Below are 18,978 nucleotides of genomic sequence, written 5' to 3' on the forward strand. Positions count from 1 at the left end.
GCGGCTGAGCGGCCTCGGGGGCTGCAGCAGCCCCGTGGGGCTGAGTGAGGTCCCGTGGGGATGAGGTGTGCGGCCGAGGCAGCCCCGTGGGGCCGAGGCTTGCTGCTGTGGGGCAGAGGCAGGCCGGGCCCCGGCGGGGGTCCGTGGGGGCCGCGGGCAGTGCTGGGGCCGGGCAGCGGGGTGAGGGAGGCCCTGTGGGGGCACATGGCAGCTCGGGCCCTGGCTGGACCAGCCCGGCGCCCCTGTGTGCCCCGGGGAGCGGGGACGCCCRGCTGCCGGGCTTTCCCAGTGCCGCAGCATCCCAGGGACGGGAGTGGGAGCAGGCTGAGCCGGGCTCGCTGGCCTGGGACAGGTCGGCCCTGGCTGCTGCAGGTACATGAAAATGTCATTCCCCACCAGGCGGGCAGGGACGGGAGAGCAGGACACGGGGCCCCCGCTGCCGCCGTCACCCCCAGACCAGATGCTCCAGCCAGGCGCTATGGCCAGGCCTGCGGGGAGAGGCAGCAGTGGGGAGATGCCAGGGGCACCTCCCAACACGCGTTATCCCCAGTGCCGGCATCTCAACCCCCGCCACCCCCAGCCTCCCTGCCCCACTGCATACCAATGCCCCGGGCCATCAGCCGGCTTTGTCCCCTGGCTCCATGCGCTGGTGCCCCCAGCCTCCCTCCCGCAGACACATTAGCCAGGCCCCTGCCTTCCCCTCGGGCTGGGGCTGAGGTTCCCCCCCCCCAAGTTGTGCTAATGGCTCCTCCAATAGCCCCAGCTCTGCCCAGCACCTTTTCATTTGCAAACCCAGGCGCTGCCCAGCTGGGGGAGGGCAGCAGCCAGGGCAGGCGCCAGCCCCGCGGGGGCCCAGGGCCTCCCCTCCAGCACCCAACGGGTGGCTCGTGGGCACCCTCCCCAGGTGCCCTGACCCATCCACGGGGAGCTGCGGTGCCCGCGCAGTCACCGCGGTCCCTGCAGGCAGGACGCCAGCCCCCGCATCTGCACAGCGCGAGGACGGGGGCACCCCGGAGGGCCRGTGTCCGTGCCGGGGAGCCAGGCAGGACGTGCACCGGGGAAGGCCCAGCCTGGGCCCCCGGCGGCACGGGGAGGCTTTTGGACGGGAAACACGTTGGCCTTCCCCCTCCCTGTGAAAGCCCCAGGGCTGCTTCCCGGTGCACGTTGGGCGCAGGTGGGTCCCSTATCGCTCACGGGGAGGCAAGGTCACCTCTGCCCCCTTCGCTCCCACGCTGCTGTGTGGCGGCTCCAATTGCCGGGCGTCAGGGACGCGTCTGCTCTCCCCTGCCAGCCAGCGGAGTGAGCGAGGTGCTGGAAATGCCGAGGGTGCCGTGGAAGCCACACACTCTGTCCCCAGCCCCGCGGTGTGGGGAACGTGGCCCTGCCAGGGCGGCTCGGCGCGGCGCGTTGCCCGGTGCCCGGCGCCGCTCCTCGCTAGGAAGCAGCCTGCTCGCTAATTCTGCCGCAATTAGTTGCAGCGTTATCGCTGCCGGTGCCATAAAGTGGCCGTGACCCTCATTAGGAGCCCATAACAGACTGCTGTAAAACACAGCAAGGCCGCGCGCCAGGGCTGGAGGGGCCCTAATCCGACCGATAAACACGTCGCCTTGCTCTCCCGCAGCCGCAGCCTGCGCCGGGCCCGGGCCCCGCCGCCTCTCGTGCCGCCGGCGCAGGACCCCTGAGCACGGCAAGGCAGCTGGGGCCCCTCCGTGCACTGCGGCGCCCCAGGCGCAGCTTCCCGCTGACGACGGGAAGGCACGGGGGACCATCAGCACCCAGCCAGGATGCGGCCCCAGAGCCCCCTCCTTGTGCACRGGCTGGCTCAGAGCGGCTGCTGTGCCTTGCTGCATTGCTCTCTGCTTTGCCGTCTGTCTGCTTTCCCGCAAGACGTGCCCCGAGCTGGGGCGAGATGTGCCAGCACCACGTGCCGTGCTGCTGGGGCCGATGGCCTGCCTGTGCTCGATGCGGCTCGCGTGAGTGGGGACAGCGCTGTCGCTGTCTGAGACCGCCACCCTGCAGGGCCGTGCCAGCAGGGCCAGGCACAGCTTTTCGCATGCTGCTTCGTCACGCAAAGATGGCAACTTCCAGCATGATAAAATCTCATTGCAATGGTGGCTTGGCCGGTTTGTGCTATGAGCGCCGGTGGCAATCACCACCCAGTGCACACGTCCCCTTCCTGGGGCGCTGGGCCGGGGCCCAGGGTGCTGGTGCATGGAGCAGTCCCTGGGGCTGGGAGCCCCTGGGGCCGCCGGCAGCTGTTTGGCGCGGTCGACATTCCTGCCGGTGCGTGAAGCGGACGAGAACATCAATTTCACGGAGCAGCAGCAGCCTCTGCAGAGCTTGCAGCATGCGGGAAGCGCAGAAAAACGTTGGCTTCAGCTCGATTCGAACCGAAACCAAATCAAACCCAGAAAGAGCCCGGAAAGCCCCTGCAAACAAGAGGCAGCAGTTGCAGCTGGCCCCGCTCTGCTCCCCTCTTTGGAGAGGGGAAGAGCCAGGCAGGACCAGGGTGCGCGGAGGGGCTGGAGGGCAGCAAATCCCCCCCGGCTGCCTGGGCCAGGGTGTGCAAAGTGCAGGGCGCTTGGGGCGAGCGTGGGAAGGTGTCACCTCCCAGCACGGACAACACCAGAGGAGCGCTGGGACACAGGGGAGGGCAGTGCACGTGGCCATGCAGCGCAGCGCCCGCAGGAGCCGCAGCCTGGGCAGCTGCCCTGCTCCGGGGCGCCGGGGCATTGCCGTGCCCGGCCCCGCTCCCACGCGTTGGTGCCTGGGGCTACGTCTGCTGGTGGCTTGTGGCTGGACCAGGTTGGGCACCTGCCAAGGGGCTCTGCAGGCAGGGGGGACAGGGGAGCATGTGGGCAGCAGCGAGGCGAAGGCAGGGATGCCCAGCGATGCCCATGTCCCCTGGCAGGAGGTGCCAGCAGCCACCATTGCCCCTATCTGCAGCYCAAGCAGGGGCAGGAGGTTCCCTTCAGTTTCTGCCCGTATTTCACGTGTTTGTTCCGGAGTGGGAGCAGGAGCCGGGTGCTGGCCCAGCTCTGCACATGGCTCATGGGCCCCCAGATCCCTGTCTGGCTGAGACCCCACGTACCCCAGCCAGGACAGTGTGGACAGATGGCAGCAGGGCAAGAGGACCCCGTGCTGGCACCGAGATGTGCTCCTGCAGCCCCGCATCGCCCACGGGTCCCCTGACCCGGAGCTCCCTCCTGCACAAGGCCGAGCATCCCGCCGGGGCAGGGAGGTGCTGGGGTGCAGGCGTGGGGCACGGCGGGGCTGTGCTGGGGGGCTGCGCTGCAGGAGGCTGCCAGCCCGTCCCCTGCCTGCCGTGGGGCTGAGCTGGGCCGGGGGGCTCCGGCTGCCTCGCTTGATTTATAACAGCAACTGAAGGCAAACAAAAAGCCCTTCACGGCAGCACAGCCCACCGCCTGCTGCCCGCCTCCGGCAGCGCCGCCGCGGCCTCCGCCACGCCAGCAGCGCAACAAGGGGGGATTGTGCCAGCGCCGGCTCCCCCGTGCCGCGGGGGCGCCCCTGCCCCAGCAGCCTCCCTTGCTGCCCCTGCCGCTCCAGCTCCGCTCCACCCGGCCCCGCCGGCTGCTGCCTTCAGCCGCAGCGCTGCAGGGAGCGCGCGTCCTCCCATCCCCGCGGAGGGCAGGAGCTCAGGCACGGCAGGGGTGCCCGGAGAGGGAGCGTGCCCTGCGGGCGCTGCGCACGGAGCAGCAAGGTAGCAGGAATGGTGCAGACCGGGACCCACCGCCGCGGCTCCAGGCAGGGTGGTGTCGCTGGCGAAACGCAGGGCGCAGCAGCTCTGCCGCGGTCCTGGCTTTGCCCCCGTGGTGGCACGGCTTCCTGCTCCCTGCCGCATTAGCTGACGTGGGCACCCTCGCCTCACTCGTGCCTGCCGCTCAGAGCCTGGTGCCACCACCTGCGTCCCCCAGCACCCTCCCCGTCCCCGGAGGCGCCCGCTCTGCCCCGTGCTGCCTGCGGGGAGGCAACTTGCGGTGAGCCCCACGCCAAGCCAGACCCACAGCCCCGCTCGTGTGTGCAGAGCCCAGCGGCAGCGAGCACGCACCCGGGGCTGGGCGCAGGGGCAGGCACGCCAGGGCTTCATCCTCCCACCCCTGCCCCTTCCCCCAGGCAGTAAATCATCCCTGCTCCCCTCATGAAAGGCCCGTGTATGCGCTGCCGGCGCAGGGAGCCTGCCTGGTGCCAACAATATTGCTCTTGGAAGGCAGCCGGGGCTGCGGGAACACAGCCGCCCCTTGTGCCTGGCCCCAGCGCTCGCCGCCGTTCCTGCTGCGGTCGCACCTGCGGCCAGCATGAGTGCACGCGGCCCAGCGGCTCCTGGGGGGGCCGGAGCCCGGGGGGCTCTTTCCTCCTGGAAGTTTCTCTTGGCCTCTCCTGAACGGCTGTTGTTTGGGGCACAGGCTCCCCTGGCTCCTAGCACCCCAGGCCCGTACGTGCACAGGGTCCAGATGCTGAGGCCGAGCAAGCTCGCTCCATGTGTGGAGGCCACCAGAGCCCTGCAGTGCCGAGGGAAGAGGGCAGCCCCAGAGCATGAGGGGCTGTGCGCAGGGGGCCTGGAGCGGGTGGATTGTCCCAGTGCAAAGGCTCCTGGCTCCCTCCAGCCCCACTGGCCTTGACATGCCGGCAGCTTTACAGCCCTGGCCGCAATCTGCAGCCCTCTTATCAGCAGGGACCCGGCGAGCCAGGGCAGGGGCTGCACTGGGTGCCTTGCGGAGGGGACGCTGGCTGGCTCCAGGCCGGGCAGGAGCGCTCCGGGGAGGCCAGGAGCCAGGCCCCACTCCAGCATCCCGGCTCCAGCCTTGCCGGTAGCTGCCCTCCTGCCGCCGGTGCTGACTGCACGCAGGGCCCTTTGCTGGCACCAGGCCCGGAGGTGCCGGCGTTTCCGGGTGGGCGCCTTGTGTGGGCTGCGCACGGGGCGGCACGGTGTCTAGGGGCTCCCCGGGACGTGCGCATGGGGAGCGGGTCCCAGCTCCGCAGCCTGCTTGGYGGAGCAGGGGCCGCGTGGCGAGGGCAGGAGCTCAGCCTTGTGCCAAGCCTGGCCCTGTCGCTCTGCTTTCCCCCAGCACCCCAGCGAGAGCCCGTGCTGCGCTGCGGCCTGAGCACGGGGCTAGGGCAGCGCTCCCCACGGGGACGCCGGCGCGCCTGGCGATCCTTATCTGCCGCAGGGAGGGACTGATGGAGCAACTCAGCCCGGTTAAGTTTTAACCAGGCAGAACTCGGCAAACATGAACCTGCTGCTGTCTTTGGGGAGCTCAGAGTGCAGGGCCGGGTGCAGGGGCTCCCAGGCAAGCGATACCGCGACCCTGGGCTTTGGCCAAGCCCCCAGCCTGGCGCGGGAGCACCCGCAGAGACGGGCACATCCTTCCAGGATGGGGCAGGAACAGCTCTCCAGGCCCAGCGGGGAGCTCGGTGGGGCCGGGGCTGGCCCTGCAGCGCTGAGCCTGCTGGCAAGGAGCGAGCAGAGAGATTGCCCCCGCTGCATCCCTGCTTGGCACAGCCATGCCCACGTAACACCGGGTGCACCAGGCTCCGGGACAGGGGTGCACAGGGCCCGGGATGGGTGCTGCTCCCCTTTGGGCAGCTGCACACCCTGTGTGCTGGACTGCACAGCCATGGTGCCAGCCGGAGCCCATCTACAGGCCAAACAAGCAGGGCCTGGCAAAGCCTCTGGGACGCAGCACAGCTAGAGCCTTGCCGCGAGCTCTGTCCCCCGTGAGGCACTCGTGGCTCCTCCTGGAAGCAGTGTGGCTACAGCAGGGGGGTGCGAGGCAGGAACAGGGCCACCCTGATGTTCCCAGCCCCTAATCGCAAGCAGGCGCCTGGCCCYGCCTCTACATCTGTACCTGATTTACTTGCTAGAGACAGTGGGGCCAAAAGGGATGGGAGCGGTTAGGGCTGCAGACAGGGCCACATCCCCCCGGTGAGGGGGGAACCTGGGGCCCAGCCCCATGGCAGCACCAGTGCCAGGCCAGAGGATGAGCTGGCTCCTCAGACTGGCAGGCTCCAAGGAGCTGGCTCCGGCACGGGCAGGGGACGGCGGCGTTTCCGCGGAGGGATGTGGCTACTTGGTGGCTCCGTGCCCTGCGCGGTGCCTGCCAGCCCGGAAGGCGCTGGGGCTGGGCCTGTCGCAGGCAGCCAGAGCCCCGGCCCAGCAAGGTGCCGCCTGCAGAGGCCCCGGGCAGGGAGGCTGAGCAGGGCTGGCAGCCGCGCAGCAGCACGGGGCAGCGCGCCGGCATGGGCTCTGTGCTGCAGCCTGCCCAGCAGAGGCTGCAGAGAAGAGCCACACTCAGACCTCAGCCTTCCCCAGTGCATGGGTCACTCCAGCCCCACAGCAAGGCCACAGTCTGTCCCATCACGCTCCAGGGCGCCCATGGGTGCTGCACCACAGCAACCAGTGCAGGGGCCCTGGCAGAGGGGCTGAGCCACAGGCCTGGCTGGTCAAGCAGGCATAGCTGGGTGCTGCATGGGCACCAAGGCTGCCAGGCCCCCATCAGAGCAGCCCCCCAGCTGGAGAAGCCACTAGGACAGCACGCACCCAGCAGAGCTGGGATGCCAGTGACTTTGGCACCCGGGTTGGTCCACGTTTGGAGCACAGGGATGGGCCGGCATGTCTCCGAGCACCCTGGGCTGTGGGACACCCACCGCAGCACCAGGTGTGGCTGGCAGGGCTGCCATCTGGCGGTGACTGCCACCACAAAACTGCTGCCAGCCGTCCCTCCACTGGGGAAGGGGACATGCTAAGGGCACGGGCTGCCCAGGAACCTCTTCCACCCCGGGCACCCCCCTCAGTGAGCACCTGCACCCAGTTAAGGGCCAGGAGCTGCAGGAAACACTGCAGCCCAGCTGTGATCAAGCAGGAGGGTTCAGTGAGGGACAGCCTGGGAGCAGCAGGCACGCAGCCCTAGGGGACATGCCGTGCCAGGCCTGCAGGACTCAACCAGTCCCTCCCAGCATGTGTCAGTACCATGCTCGGGGGGGGGGGGGGGTGCGAGGGCAGCACCATCCTCTGTGCCAGCACAAGGCTCTGCACTGCTCCCAGGACTCTGGTGCTCTGCCATCCGCCACAGCCCTGGCTGCCAAGGAGCAGGACACGGCACACAAGCGAGCTGCCCTGGATTATGGCATTTCTCATGCAGGAACGGATCAGCAAAGCAGCACCCTCTCAAAGCAGGGGAGCACTGCTCTGCCCAGCACGTGTAGACACTCCGGCACAAGACAAGCTATTTTGAGACAGCCTCAGATCTGGCACATTGTATCAAGTAGGAGAGCAAGCAAACAGTCTGCTTCAAGGAGGCATGGTGCGAACAGACAGAAGCAGCACAGCCTTGCCATCATGCTGCTCCTGTGCTGCCACAGGACTGCCAGAAAACAGGGAACAGCCTCTTACGACAGTCACTGACATTTTTCCAGCACGAGCCACACAACAGCTTGCAGAAGTGCCAGCAGCCTAAGTCCAGACTGTCCCGCTTTCCCCTCGGTGACTGCGGCATGCCCAAGGCCACACTGACATGCCAGAGGAGCATGGAGGAAGGTACTTAACCAGCTTTGTCTGGACCTCAGGGTGCCTTGGGATGACAGCAGGAGCTTGAGGAAGGTGGGTTAGAACACAAGCCTCCCTCCCATCCCAAATATTTCAAAGGTGTCTGCATCCTGTTCTTTGCTTTGAAGGGTGGCAAAAACCCAGGACAGGCTGTACCAGAGACACAGCACCCAAAAGTAGTAATAAACACTCTATTTGGAGAGCTTCACCTTAGGGAAACAGCAGATACATAAACACTGGGTACAGGAGAAGGCAAAACTGTCAGTACACAGACCGTGGAGTGACACACCAGACTGGGCAGTGCTGGAAGTGGATCCCTCTTGGTGTCAATGCATAGCACATCTAGCAGGCACCTGCCCTCATACAGCGAGACGAGAGCTAAGCAGCAGAGTTCGGAGTTGGAGGCCATCCAGTGCTCCCAGGCACACAATGCTTCCTTCAGTTCATTGCAATTTTCTGCTCGTTGATCAACTTGCAAGGTTTAAAAGCACTCCCTCTTTAGCAGGAGACTAAGGTCAGACCTCAGCAGTAGTGCAAGACTGGAAAACATTAGGAAGGCAAACCCAGACCAGCAGGAGCCTGTCCTAAGGGAAGATGGCAGATTCTGTGCAGGGTGAAGAAAAAACAAAGAACATGCACACTCTGGAGCAGGGAGGGGAAGGCACTCGCTCCAAGCATAGAGATTAACATCCAACTCTCTCTCCCCCCGGTTAACCTGATCAGTGCACACACTGGTTTTTGGAAGTGCCTTTACAAAGACTGGCTCTCAGCCTCGTGAGGGCGTCAGCTGCTCACCCTGGAACACAACATTTGGAGCGAAGGGCCCCAGCCTGCCCTTCCAACAGCTGCCGAAACCACACGATGGGAGACAGCAGCTCTGCTCAGTCCACCCCAACAGCGCAGGGCGTCTGCAGCCATCACCCACACTCTTGTCAGCCCCACGAAGCTGGGGCTGGCCAGGCAAGTCCTGAGAGGAGCCACATCCCTGTCCTTCTGGCCCACAGAAGAAAAGCAGCAGGAGATTAGCCACAGACTAGCAAAGTCTCAGCTCCATGGAGGCACCGAGGCTGGGACAAAACCCTGGGGTGTTTGACTTGGAGCACTGGCACTGAACRTAAGGCCAGCCCAACACACATGGCTCATGTGGCAGGCCAGCAGAGCAAGCTAAGGCAATGCCTTAGCTTAAGGGTAGAACATTTGAAGAACTCATCCAAAACACAGTCTCAGAAGCCTGCCCTTCCTTCCAGGGCTTTTTCTAACAGATCTTGTGCATTAGCACCATGGAGAGACCATTAAGTTTTAATTTCCATGTTTGAAATATAGAACAGCTTTTTTCCAGGGTGATACAAATCTGTAAGAACTTTGTGGAGAAGGGTTGGGCAAGTAGCATCTAGCAAAGGACTAATGAAGGCAGGTTTCCAGAGGATTTGTAGGTTTTTTTGGTCAGCTGACAATTCAACTGAGTTGTACCATTTTTTTGCTGTATCCAGATTTACTCCCTCCTGTTTTCCTTAAAGCCCTCCTTCCCCAGAGTATTTTGGTGGCAAAATGGAAAATTCTGCATTCCAATGCAGACCCTGATAGAATTAAAGTTAGGGATAAGTTCATCTCACTCTACCTTTCTTTACTGCTTGCATTTAGATCTTAGAGATCTCCATCACTGCCAAGTTTGGCTGGGGTTGATTTAAGTTACAAGGGATACAAAGACACACATGGTGAATGATCACATACACCTGTTTCCATAGGAAACCAGGCTAAACAGTTACTTCCTTCCACATGGAAATCCTCAAAGCAGAGGGCTGAGCTGTCTGGAGAGCCAGGAGCTCTAACTCCTCTTTCAGCCCTCCACTCCTACTACTAGCAGCTTGTACAACAGAAATTGCGACTAYTTGTTAACCAGACCTAGACAACAGAGCTCCAGAACCAATGGCTGCAGTACTATGAAAGGCTGTAACAGCAAGCGGCAGCTCAAAAAATCCTGCACACAAACCTGACCAGAGGAGGCACAAAGAGATGCCACACTGCTATTTCCTATTTTAGGTCTGTAAAAAGCCGGGCAGCCTGCACAGTGTCCATCCACACTGCATAAGCACTGCTTGCTAGGGTCTAGGAGCTCTCCTCCAGCAACAGACACCTTTGAACAAGGGATGCTGGCCTTCCAGGTGCAAGAATCCATTATTTGCTCTGGTGAGGGAGGAGGTGGCCTTCACAAGCCTGTTGCCAAACCCTCCTTATTCCAGATACACACTTCCTCTCACACCGCACCCACCTTTACAGGAAGCAATTACACAATGAAAACTACTCTAAGGGAGTGAAGTATTTGCTGTCTAGCAAGTCTTTTCCAGCTGGATCCTTTTTCTGACAGATTCAGCCCCCGTTCTGCTCAATGGGCACATACAGGAGGGCAGGGCTTTGCTTATCCAGAGGGATAATGAAACCATTGTGGGCTGGCAAAGGATGTGCGTTCTTGGGCCACCAACAACTCCAAGAACAGTGCTGCAACTTGCTCTAGAAGTCTTGGCTGAAATAACTGTAGCCTCCTGGGGCAGTTGACTCTTCCCGAACATACTGCTGTGGTGGGAATGGTCCTACAATCGGCACTGCTCCTGGCATCCTGGACATCCAAGGGAGCAATAAGAAGAGAATGGAGAAAGGAGAATGTCAGAACTGCTCTGAAATCTGTCAGCTGCAAACACTGCTCAGCAAGCACTGCTATCAGTGGAGTAATGGCCTACTACCGCCAAGTCAACAGACCTGCCAAAAAAGCACTCAAGTGCATTCTTATCCTCTGTGTGTGCGCATGCACATGAGTGCAAACAGCCACCTTTAGCGTGGCGGAATCAGCTATTGCACAGCTAAAGGCTGTTAAGAGCTTCCATTAGGAAGCAAGCATCCTTGCTCTCCTTTCAGACTGTAGGAGCTGGCCTGGAACATGTCAGAGCTAAGTCCAAAAGCAGCTTTCTGAAAGGGAGCTGTGTAGCTCCAAAAACTGGAACAACATTTGTGCCCTTAATGGGAACAGTATGCATGTGTGTTGGGAACATCCTCGACGTTTATCTTTCTAGAGTGGGATGAATTCAGGCTGGATACTTGCTATTCACTGCTCCTGCTGTGCTCTTCCAAGAGCTGAAACTTTTGTGGGACGAAAGATGGAGCATATGTCTTCTTATCAAGTACCAGGATGCCGAGGGGCCGTTATTCCACACGTAAGCAACAGAAGGTTCCATTTTTCCCCCTACCCTCTCTGGGAAATTCGGCTAGGAGTCTGTCTGCACTTCAGGCAGGGTTTTCTAATGCATTGCTCTTTCTTCTAAGAAAATCTCCAACCAACCTGGCTTCATTACTGACCATCTCTTGGTTAAGGCTCTGGAATTAAAGATTCCAACTTTAACAGTGTCCAGAACAAGTATTTTTAGTATCATGGATCATCTCCCTGGCAGCCTAAAGTGTTCAGGTCAATAATACTCCCAGGGGATCCTGCTATTTAACTCACTAACCATGAGAGTGAGTTCAGCAATATGGTCCAGGTTTCCAGAGTGTGCTGACTACATCCTGAATTGTAAGACAAGCAACTCCACGAGAGACTAGAAAGGCCAGCAGACCTCCACTAAGCCAGTCTTGAATTAAATTAAAGTCTTGGTTGCTACAGAAACTGTTTAATGGGTGTCAGGCTGGATGCATTCACTTCAGAGGTCCACATTGATCTCAGCCGTCGATAGCCAAAAGCAACCGAAGGGCTTCTACTTCAGCAGCACCCCAGAGCTGTCTGCAGAGGGAGCTGTGGAAGAAGCTGAGCAGGTGTAAAGCACCACAAGTGTGAATCTGCTCCAGAACAAACAGCACAAGCTTTCACAAAACTGTATTGCTCTGCTTGCAAGTCAGCTTGAAATATGCATTCAAAACTGTATTTTACAGTACAGTTAAGCCATTGATTTGAACAGCGAGGCTGGAAACACACTTAAACAAGAAAGTTACTTACTGATTCTTGTGTTTGAAGCCACTGATGTGAGCTTGGTACTGCTCTATGGAGTTCAGTACTATGTTACATGTGTTGCAGGGGTACCCCTTCCCAGCTGAAACAGACATCAATGTTAACACACACAGCTAGCCAACAACCTGGTGCCTGAGGTAGAAACAAGTGAGATAATCAATCACTTGATGTGTTAGTTAACTGTTAAACAAAGAAATAACAAGTCGATACCCTGACCAGGCAGGGAGGTCACAGAATCCAACCACCCCATCAGCAGCTTAAGACATTGGTCAGTCACTGTGGAGAGGTGCGAGGGAATCACTAAGCCAGAAATGTTTTCTTGGTCACACAGGTTTATCTATAAAAATTAATAGAGATTTCCTATGAACAGTTCACACTGTCAAGCCTAGTAAAATCTTAGCATTAGGAAACTAAACCTGACGTTATACTACACTGCAATTCCACTTCTCTCCCAAATTTTCACTTCTCCTGATCTTTATATTTCATAACAGAATGTAAGGAAGATACTTAAATTTGTAAGTCTGAAATGTTTCAATTAAAAAAAAAAGTTAGAGGAGATTATACACTATGTCAAGTTCCACAATGCAGCGTTCTGTTAAGCCTTGTTGAAGTGTGAATTGAGAACACTAAACTCTATCCTCAAGCAGTTCAGCTACAGTCAGTGTATCAGTTAACTGTAAAAAAGTTTCCAACAATAGTTGTACTAGACAGATCAACGGTCTTGTGTAACATGACAACTCCAGCTGGAATGAAAGTTCTGAAGGTCACAGATACCAAACAAGCAAGCATGGTAGTACAGCTCTCTACAGGAGCCTGTAAGAKGGGAAACTCCTGGCAGTTGTCCTCAAGACATTAATTACTCTCGAATTCAAGCTCTCTGGGGAAGGGCTCTGCCTTTGAGTCTCACATAAAGAAAATATTTCCTTAAGGTGAAAAATTCCAGACATTCACCCTAGGGGTGCAGAGCAATGTAAACTTTGAGAGCAAGAAGCACAACACAATGCAGCAGACATTTCCCCATCTGGCTGCTTCACTGCAGAGATATTTCAGACACTAGTGGGCATTTAACTCTCAAAATGGAGAGCTGGACACAGGCATGAAAGGCCAGACAACCCATTACAGTCATCACATCTGCTCCCCTGCAAGACAGAGGTCAAGATCTCTGTTGCAGTTCTGGCAAACAGGTGTGTGTACTAAGTCCTTTAAGCTGCACTCCTGCACCCCAGGCTGATGGTTCCTAGAGGAACTTTAGGCAGATAATATGCGGGTGTTGTTTTGTGAAGAGAAGAACACCTTCACTTGCTGCCAGTCAGATCCCAGCAGAGATAGGTTTAGGGATAGGACATGCCAGAAAAAGATACCAGCATCCTCACAGAAAATAAAAATCAGAATCTGAACTCAATTTTATAAAAAAGAGWACCAAGTGGATTGTGCTGGGAAGAAATCTGATGGCATGCCAGCTTGGCATGGCTGATAGCACAGAGAGGGGCAAAATGAGCAGGAGAAAACATCCCTGACTGAAGCCCTTTGAGCCACCCATCACATCAGAACAGCTCCTGATTATAGCCCAAGCTCTGAAACCTTGCCTGGAACAGCTTAAGTGCCATGAAAATGTGGACATAGATACTCCAGCTCTGTAAGCGCTTCACAGAAGACATCAATCCCACAGAACCACCCACTTACCCAACCTGCCTGGGCTGGGGCTCCTGCCACTGTCAGATCCCGAGACACAGTGAAGTGGAGCCATTGATCAGGACCCACTAATTAGGTAAAGAACAGATGGATAACACTAGATATCAAGCACCTTTTCCACCTCCCACATGACTATGCAATGTGGGAGAGAATACTGCTTGGATAATTGAGCCTCATTTCTCATAAGCGCTACCAATATCTAAAGGTGGCTTGCAAAGAGTTAGGATAATTAATCTTCTGCTTATGGGGGCTTTTATGTCAGAGAAAGAAGCCTTTGAAGAGGATCTTAGGACAATTTATCTGCTTGTTTTTTTTACCTCAAGCATCCAGCAGGTACTAGATTTCCTGGTCCAACAGAGGGCTGCTGGAAAGAACAAGGAAGTTTACTGTGGGCTCCTAACACTTTCACTGGACTCCAAGAGCTTTCATCACTTAGAAGTACTCATAAGCAGCAGATCATAAACCAAGTGAAGAGTTTGAACTGTCTGCCTAAAGTTCCTCCTTAATAGCTCCATTTTTCACATTCTTGCCTGCTTCAGAGAGCTACATTAGTTCATCAGATAGAAGTGCCCACACAGAGGCAAAAAGGCAGAAATCTCTCCGGCTTTCATGCGCTTTGAAGCAGCAGCTGCAGTCAAACCTATTTCTTCCATCTTTGGCTGGTCCCCTCTGAAGATTTTTTTTTTTTGTATCAAATGCTACTTTTATCTTTCCATTTTGGACATAATCCACCCAGCTAGAAACAGTACTGGCCAAAATCCCTGGGTTACCCACAGGGAGAATAAAACGGACATACCCGATTAGACAACATCGCAGAACACAACCCAAAGCTAGTCACAAGAAGCTGCAGTCTCAACCCCTCTCTTGCTGCCAGGGGTTTACAACATCAATCAAATCAATCTTACAGTGAATAATCACTATCRCCCATCACAAGCAATTCTCCCTTGTTCCCTCCTCATGGACTGTCTGGCCCAGAGACCTGTCAGACACATACTGCTACTCTCCCACCCTGCTCTTCAGCGATTTATTAACCTGCCTGCTAAGAACTCACCCATGAAGGACGATGCTGGTGCATCAGGGGTTCGGCCATAGTGCGCCATCAGCTTGTGTTTGGTCTCTTGCTTTCTGTGCTTCTTGCCTACATAATGCTGTTTTGCCATGAGGGGGTTGTTGAAAGTAGCATGGCAGAGGCTACAGAACTTGTCTGGGTCAGTAATGTCCTTGTTCTCTTCATTAGAAGACACAGTAGAGGCAGGGAGGGTGGCAGGATGTTTCTGGGGGGGCACCACTTCTGTAGGGTGGATCGAAACTGTTGATCAGTCACAGAACTTAGATGTAAAAAGCAGTCATTTCATTTCCCCCAAATCCATATTAAAAAAACAAAAACAAGAAAACCAAAACAATCTTAGACAGAATGCAAGACCTCTAAATAAATTCAGGTTGCTCCTACCTCTTAACACTCCAGAATCAGAAGCATGCAGTAAGACAATTTAGAGTAGGCCAGAAGTACTTCCAGGGTTAAAAATAATCAGATTTGCATATTTCTCCTTAAAGAGAGTTAACATAAGTATGGCTTTATGCAAAAGACACTGCATAGATTGTCTCCCTTCTGCTGTTATCATCCAGGCAAAGAAAACAGAAGGCAGTTAGAACACAGCCCTTCTATAGAAAAAGCAAGCAGGTTTCTGGAAACACTGTGTAACTGTAGGACTTGATCCTGAACCAAAGTCAAGAAGAGTCTTGCTTGAGAAACAGCACAAACAGGACTAGGTCTAATGAAGTGAATTCACACAGAGAGTCAAGCACTCCTGTATGATGGAGACACCTGCTACATTTTCTGATTAAGGGGTACTTAAACACCAGACAGGCAAACTTTCTAAGTACCCAAGAACTCTTCTCGGACTGAAGGGTGGGTATGCTCCAGACTGCTCATGCTTACTGCAGCTTGGTGCTAGCACAAGCCATCTTCCCCAGGGGCACCCAGGCCACATTTTTATTTTGTCCTGACCAGCTACACCACCCAGGACTCTCAGATGTCCCTACCTGCTCCCCTCCACCCACCAGACCCTTCTATCTGCTGACAAAGGGGTGGGAAACACAGGCAGCTGTTACTGGGTCAGATTCAAGGTCTGCCTAGACAGTACCCCGTCTTGACAGCAGTCAACAGCAGATGCTGTGGGAAGAGCACAAGGTCAGGACAAGCACATACTGATACTTTCCAGCTATATTCTCCCAGTTTCCAGCTATCTGCAGCTGAGAAGTCCCTGAATCACAGAGGCTACATCTTTGTTTTGAATAGCCCTAGTGAATTTGTCTTTTATGAGTTCCCCCAATCATTTCAGTCGCTAAGCTTTTAGCAGGCACCATATCCTGTAACAAACGTTTCTACAGCTTAACTTCACGTTCCATGAAGAAGAGCTCTCTCCCATTCCCAGCATACAGAGATGGATACAACACGGCTGCAAGCTGTGTTTATCTAAACAAAACACAACCCCACCCAACTTTTACTTTACTGCCGAGAGAGGTTGCATCTCAGCAAGTGCACTGCTAGCCTACCCTATCTCATACGTAAGGGCATTTGTTTACTCACAAAAGCTTATACATGGGGTCCAACGCCACTTCTCAGCTTGGAAYCTTTACACACAGCAATTTTTAGCTTGAACAGCCTCCCTTTGTACCACGCAAAGGCACTGCAGACAGACATACCTTCCACTTTGGGGGACTGCTGCTTCATGTTCTTGGCATGAGTCTTGCCTAAGTAGTGAGAGGTTGCCACAGCCGGAGAGGAAAAGGTCATGTTACAGATGGGACAACACTTGTTCCTGTCTTCCCCATTGCTGCTCTCCTGCTTGCTCTCCTGTTTRCAAGGGGAAATACTATGGTTTAGGTATCTAGGAAAACAAGATAATCAGAGATGTTTAAGTTGAGGAGATTTGACTGAACAGGATTTCCACGATGCAGCACCATACTTGCCTTCACTGGACAGTGATCTCATTTCAGACTAGCCTCTTGCTTTCACCTGTTAGTGAAACACTTTAGCTAGAGGGGCAGTCCCGGCCTACAAGGGTTAAGGATAAGGTTAAATGAGTGGCTGCCAGAATTGGAACAGCCAGCCCTCTATTCTCCGCAAGGTGTGAACTGAGCGGCACAGACATCACTATCAACTGGGTCATCTGCAATACGATGCTAGCTGAGCAGACAACAGCAGTCATTTCTAAGCTTAACATTATGTGCAAAGGAATCCTTTTTTTATCCCCCCTCCCCTCTGCTACAAATGCTTGAGGGTTAGGGATTAAAGCTGAAGCAATCATAAAAGTAGAATCTGTTTCCCAAATGAGTCATGGGGCAGACAGATGGCTGAGCGGAATGCGTTCCCTTTACTGACCAGTAGTTCCTAATTACCAGTTAAAAAAAGCCAAGTAATAAGGGATCACCCCAGAAAGTGAATTCCAGTAGCTGGTCACTCCACAACATGCCCTCACTGAAAGGAAAAATCATTCCTATACACTTYCCCTGTCATTTCAAATAATTCCTAGGAAGACCACCAATAAAAGGAAACGTAGTTGTTTAAATACAAAAGGCAATAGAAACCGTACTCATTGAATATGGCTTAGTGACAAAACTACCATTGAGCTACTCGGTTCCAGCAATACCCTTTGTGAGAGCACATTCTTCATATACTTTCAAGGGCCCCCAGATCATGTAACAATTAACTTTCTGAATTTTAATAATAATAACAATAAAAAAAGCTGTACTTTTACCTGCTTAGCATCCAGCTTCATTTTCTTCCCATGTGCAAGCTCCTCTTCACCATGGATAGACAAATACCGCCTCACTTTGTTTGCATGTTTCTTACTCTGAAGAAAGCACAGAAAACCCTATTGTTTAACACTTTTCCATATCCTCTCTTTAATTAAAGGCAAATCAAGAAATTCAGTTACAGCCTGTGATCTAACCTGGTAATGAGCAAGCTTCTGGGACTCTGAGATGAGCAGAGCACTACACACTTTACACTGGGCGTCTGTGAAAATGTGACTGTTCTCTCTGATCATACGATCGACTGCAAAGAACACAACAGGGGAGTCAAGTTTCCCGAAAAGCCACTTGCTGCCTCAAAGGTGGGAGACGTAAGTACCGCGGCCGCCAGCGCCCAGCACCGCCAGGCGAACGGGGGCGGCCCGGGAGCTGCCCTGGCGGCAGGCCCGAAGGCGGCGAGGGGACTCGCGGCCCGTCCCGGGCACTGCCCCGGGGGGAGGCGCCGCCGGGTCGGGTCGGGTCGTGCCGGGGAGCGGCCCGGCGGGGCTCGGCGCGGCCGCAACAGGCCCCGCGCCGGGACCCAACCGCCCGCGCTGGGGCAGCGGCAGCGCCGCCGGCCCCGCTCACCTGCCTCCTTGCCCACCGGCAGCGCCACCGCGTCCCCGTTGCTACCCGCCCCGTCCGCCATCTTAGCCGCGCGCCGCCGCCACCGGCCCCGCCCCGCGCCGCCCCGCCGCTCTCGCGAGGGCTCCGCGCGCTCCCTCGCGCCTAGCAACCGCGGGGGAGGGCGGAGCGAGGCGGCGACCTCTCGCGAGAAGTGGCGGCGGGCGGCTTCCCGCGAGAGCCCCGCCGGAAGGCGCCGCGCGCCGTCACGTGCTCGCGCTGGAGGCGGGGGCGGCCATGTTGCTTGTGGGCACGTCGCTTTGCTGGGGCAGCGCCGGCGGCCGGCCGGTGAGAGCGGCTCCTGCGGGGAGCGGAGGCTCCACCGAGCCGAGCCGGGCCGGGCCGGGCCGGGCCGGGCTGAGGCAGCCCCGGGTCACGGCACGGCCCTGCAGCTGCCACCGCGGCTGTCCGGGCAGTGCTCTTGAGCTGGTCACCCATGGTCTCACATCGGCTTCCCTATCTGGGTCTTTAAATGACGCTACTGGTTTTCATCACGTTTTCTCTAAAGGAAAAAGTTAAGCAAGAGGATGCTTTTGGATTTAAAGCCCATAATGAAATCTGAGCAATACCCAAAAGACCTAAACTGCTTTTCTCCCTGTGAATTTGACCAGGAAAAATGCTTTAAATCATTCATAACTCAGGTTGCACTGGACTGGACAAGGGTATTCTCCRTTTAACATAAAACAGAAACACAGCTTACAAATGAATACCTGCAACCAGGAGGATTTCCAAAGAGAGCAGGCACATCAGCACGTCTGCCCTGCTAACGATCCCCTGTTCTCAGCTCCGATGCGTTTCTGCTCTTTGCTGACCTCGTGGCAGTCGTACGGCCTGTGCCGCCAGCCCTCGCGCTGACCCGCAGTACACAGCCCTCGTGGAGGCAYTGGATCAGAAACACCCCATTCCTGAGAAAGCCCCAGAACAACTGCAAGTTGAAACGATATTTGTGCAAAAACCAAAACGCCATGCAACTGGGTCTTGGATAAATACTTCTGAGAGCTTCAGTCTGGCTGTAAAATCACTTTAATCCAAAACTTTTATATGACAAAAACACCAAGCAAATAAAACCACAAATGAAACTATCCACCACAGCAGCTGCCCCTGCTTTACGCGCCAGGGCACCGCAAAGGCCGGGAGAGGAGCTTCCACCGCCGGGGTGACCCCCAACAGCCCCCGTTACTGGTGCGGCCGGATTTAGTGCTGTGGGCCCCACTAGGACAGGACAACTCTAGGTGACTGACACACAGCAAAGTCACTAAATCTTCAGCACTGCCTCATCGGGGCAGCGCTCCTTCTGCATCCCCAAGAGACC

At 56.3% G+C, this 18,978-nt stretch overlaps 1 protein-coding gene across 5 annotated transcripts in view; it reads right to left on the reverse strand.

Moving 5' to 3' along the window:
* Positions 1–17,716, reverse strand: part of FGFR4 (fibroblast growth factor receptor 4) — a 26,821-nt gene extending 9,105 nt beyond the window's left edge. The window contains exons 1-5 of one of the 5 annotated variants that reach the window (XM_026063202.1): positions 17,635–17,716; positions 17,204–17,307; positions 17,009–17,104; positions 15,954–16,104; positions 14,299–14,556 (exon numbers count right to left, since the gene is read on the reverse strand). In XM_026063202.1, coding sequence (XP_025918987.1) covers positions 14,299–14,556; positions 15,954–16,104; positions 17,009–17,104; positions 17,204–17,299 — 601 coding nt within the window. In that variant the 5' untranslated portion in view covers positions 17,300–17,307; positions 17,635–17,716. Of the gene's footprint in view, positions 1–14,298; positions 14,557–15,953; positions 16,139–16,220; positions 16,467–17,008; positions 17,105–17,203; positions 17,308–17,630 lie in introns of those variants that run through there. The other 4 variants (XM_026063200.1, XM_026063201.1, XM_026063203.1 and 1 more) reach the window with 4 other exon arrangements.
* Between the last annotated feature and the right edge of the window lie 1,262 nt (positions 17,717–18,978).

Source organism: Apteryx rowi, unplaced genomic scaffold, assembly GCF_003343035.1.
Source record: "Apteryx rowi isolate R43461 unplaced genomic scaffold, aptRow1 scaffold_2, whole genome shotgun sequence".
In the NCBI taxonomy this organism is placed as follows: domain Eukaryota; kingdom Metazoa; phylum Chordata; class Aves; order Apterygiformes; family Apterygidae; genus Apteryx; species Apteryx rowi.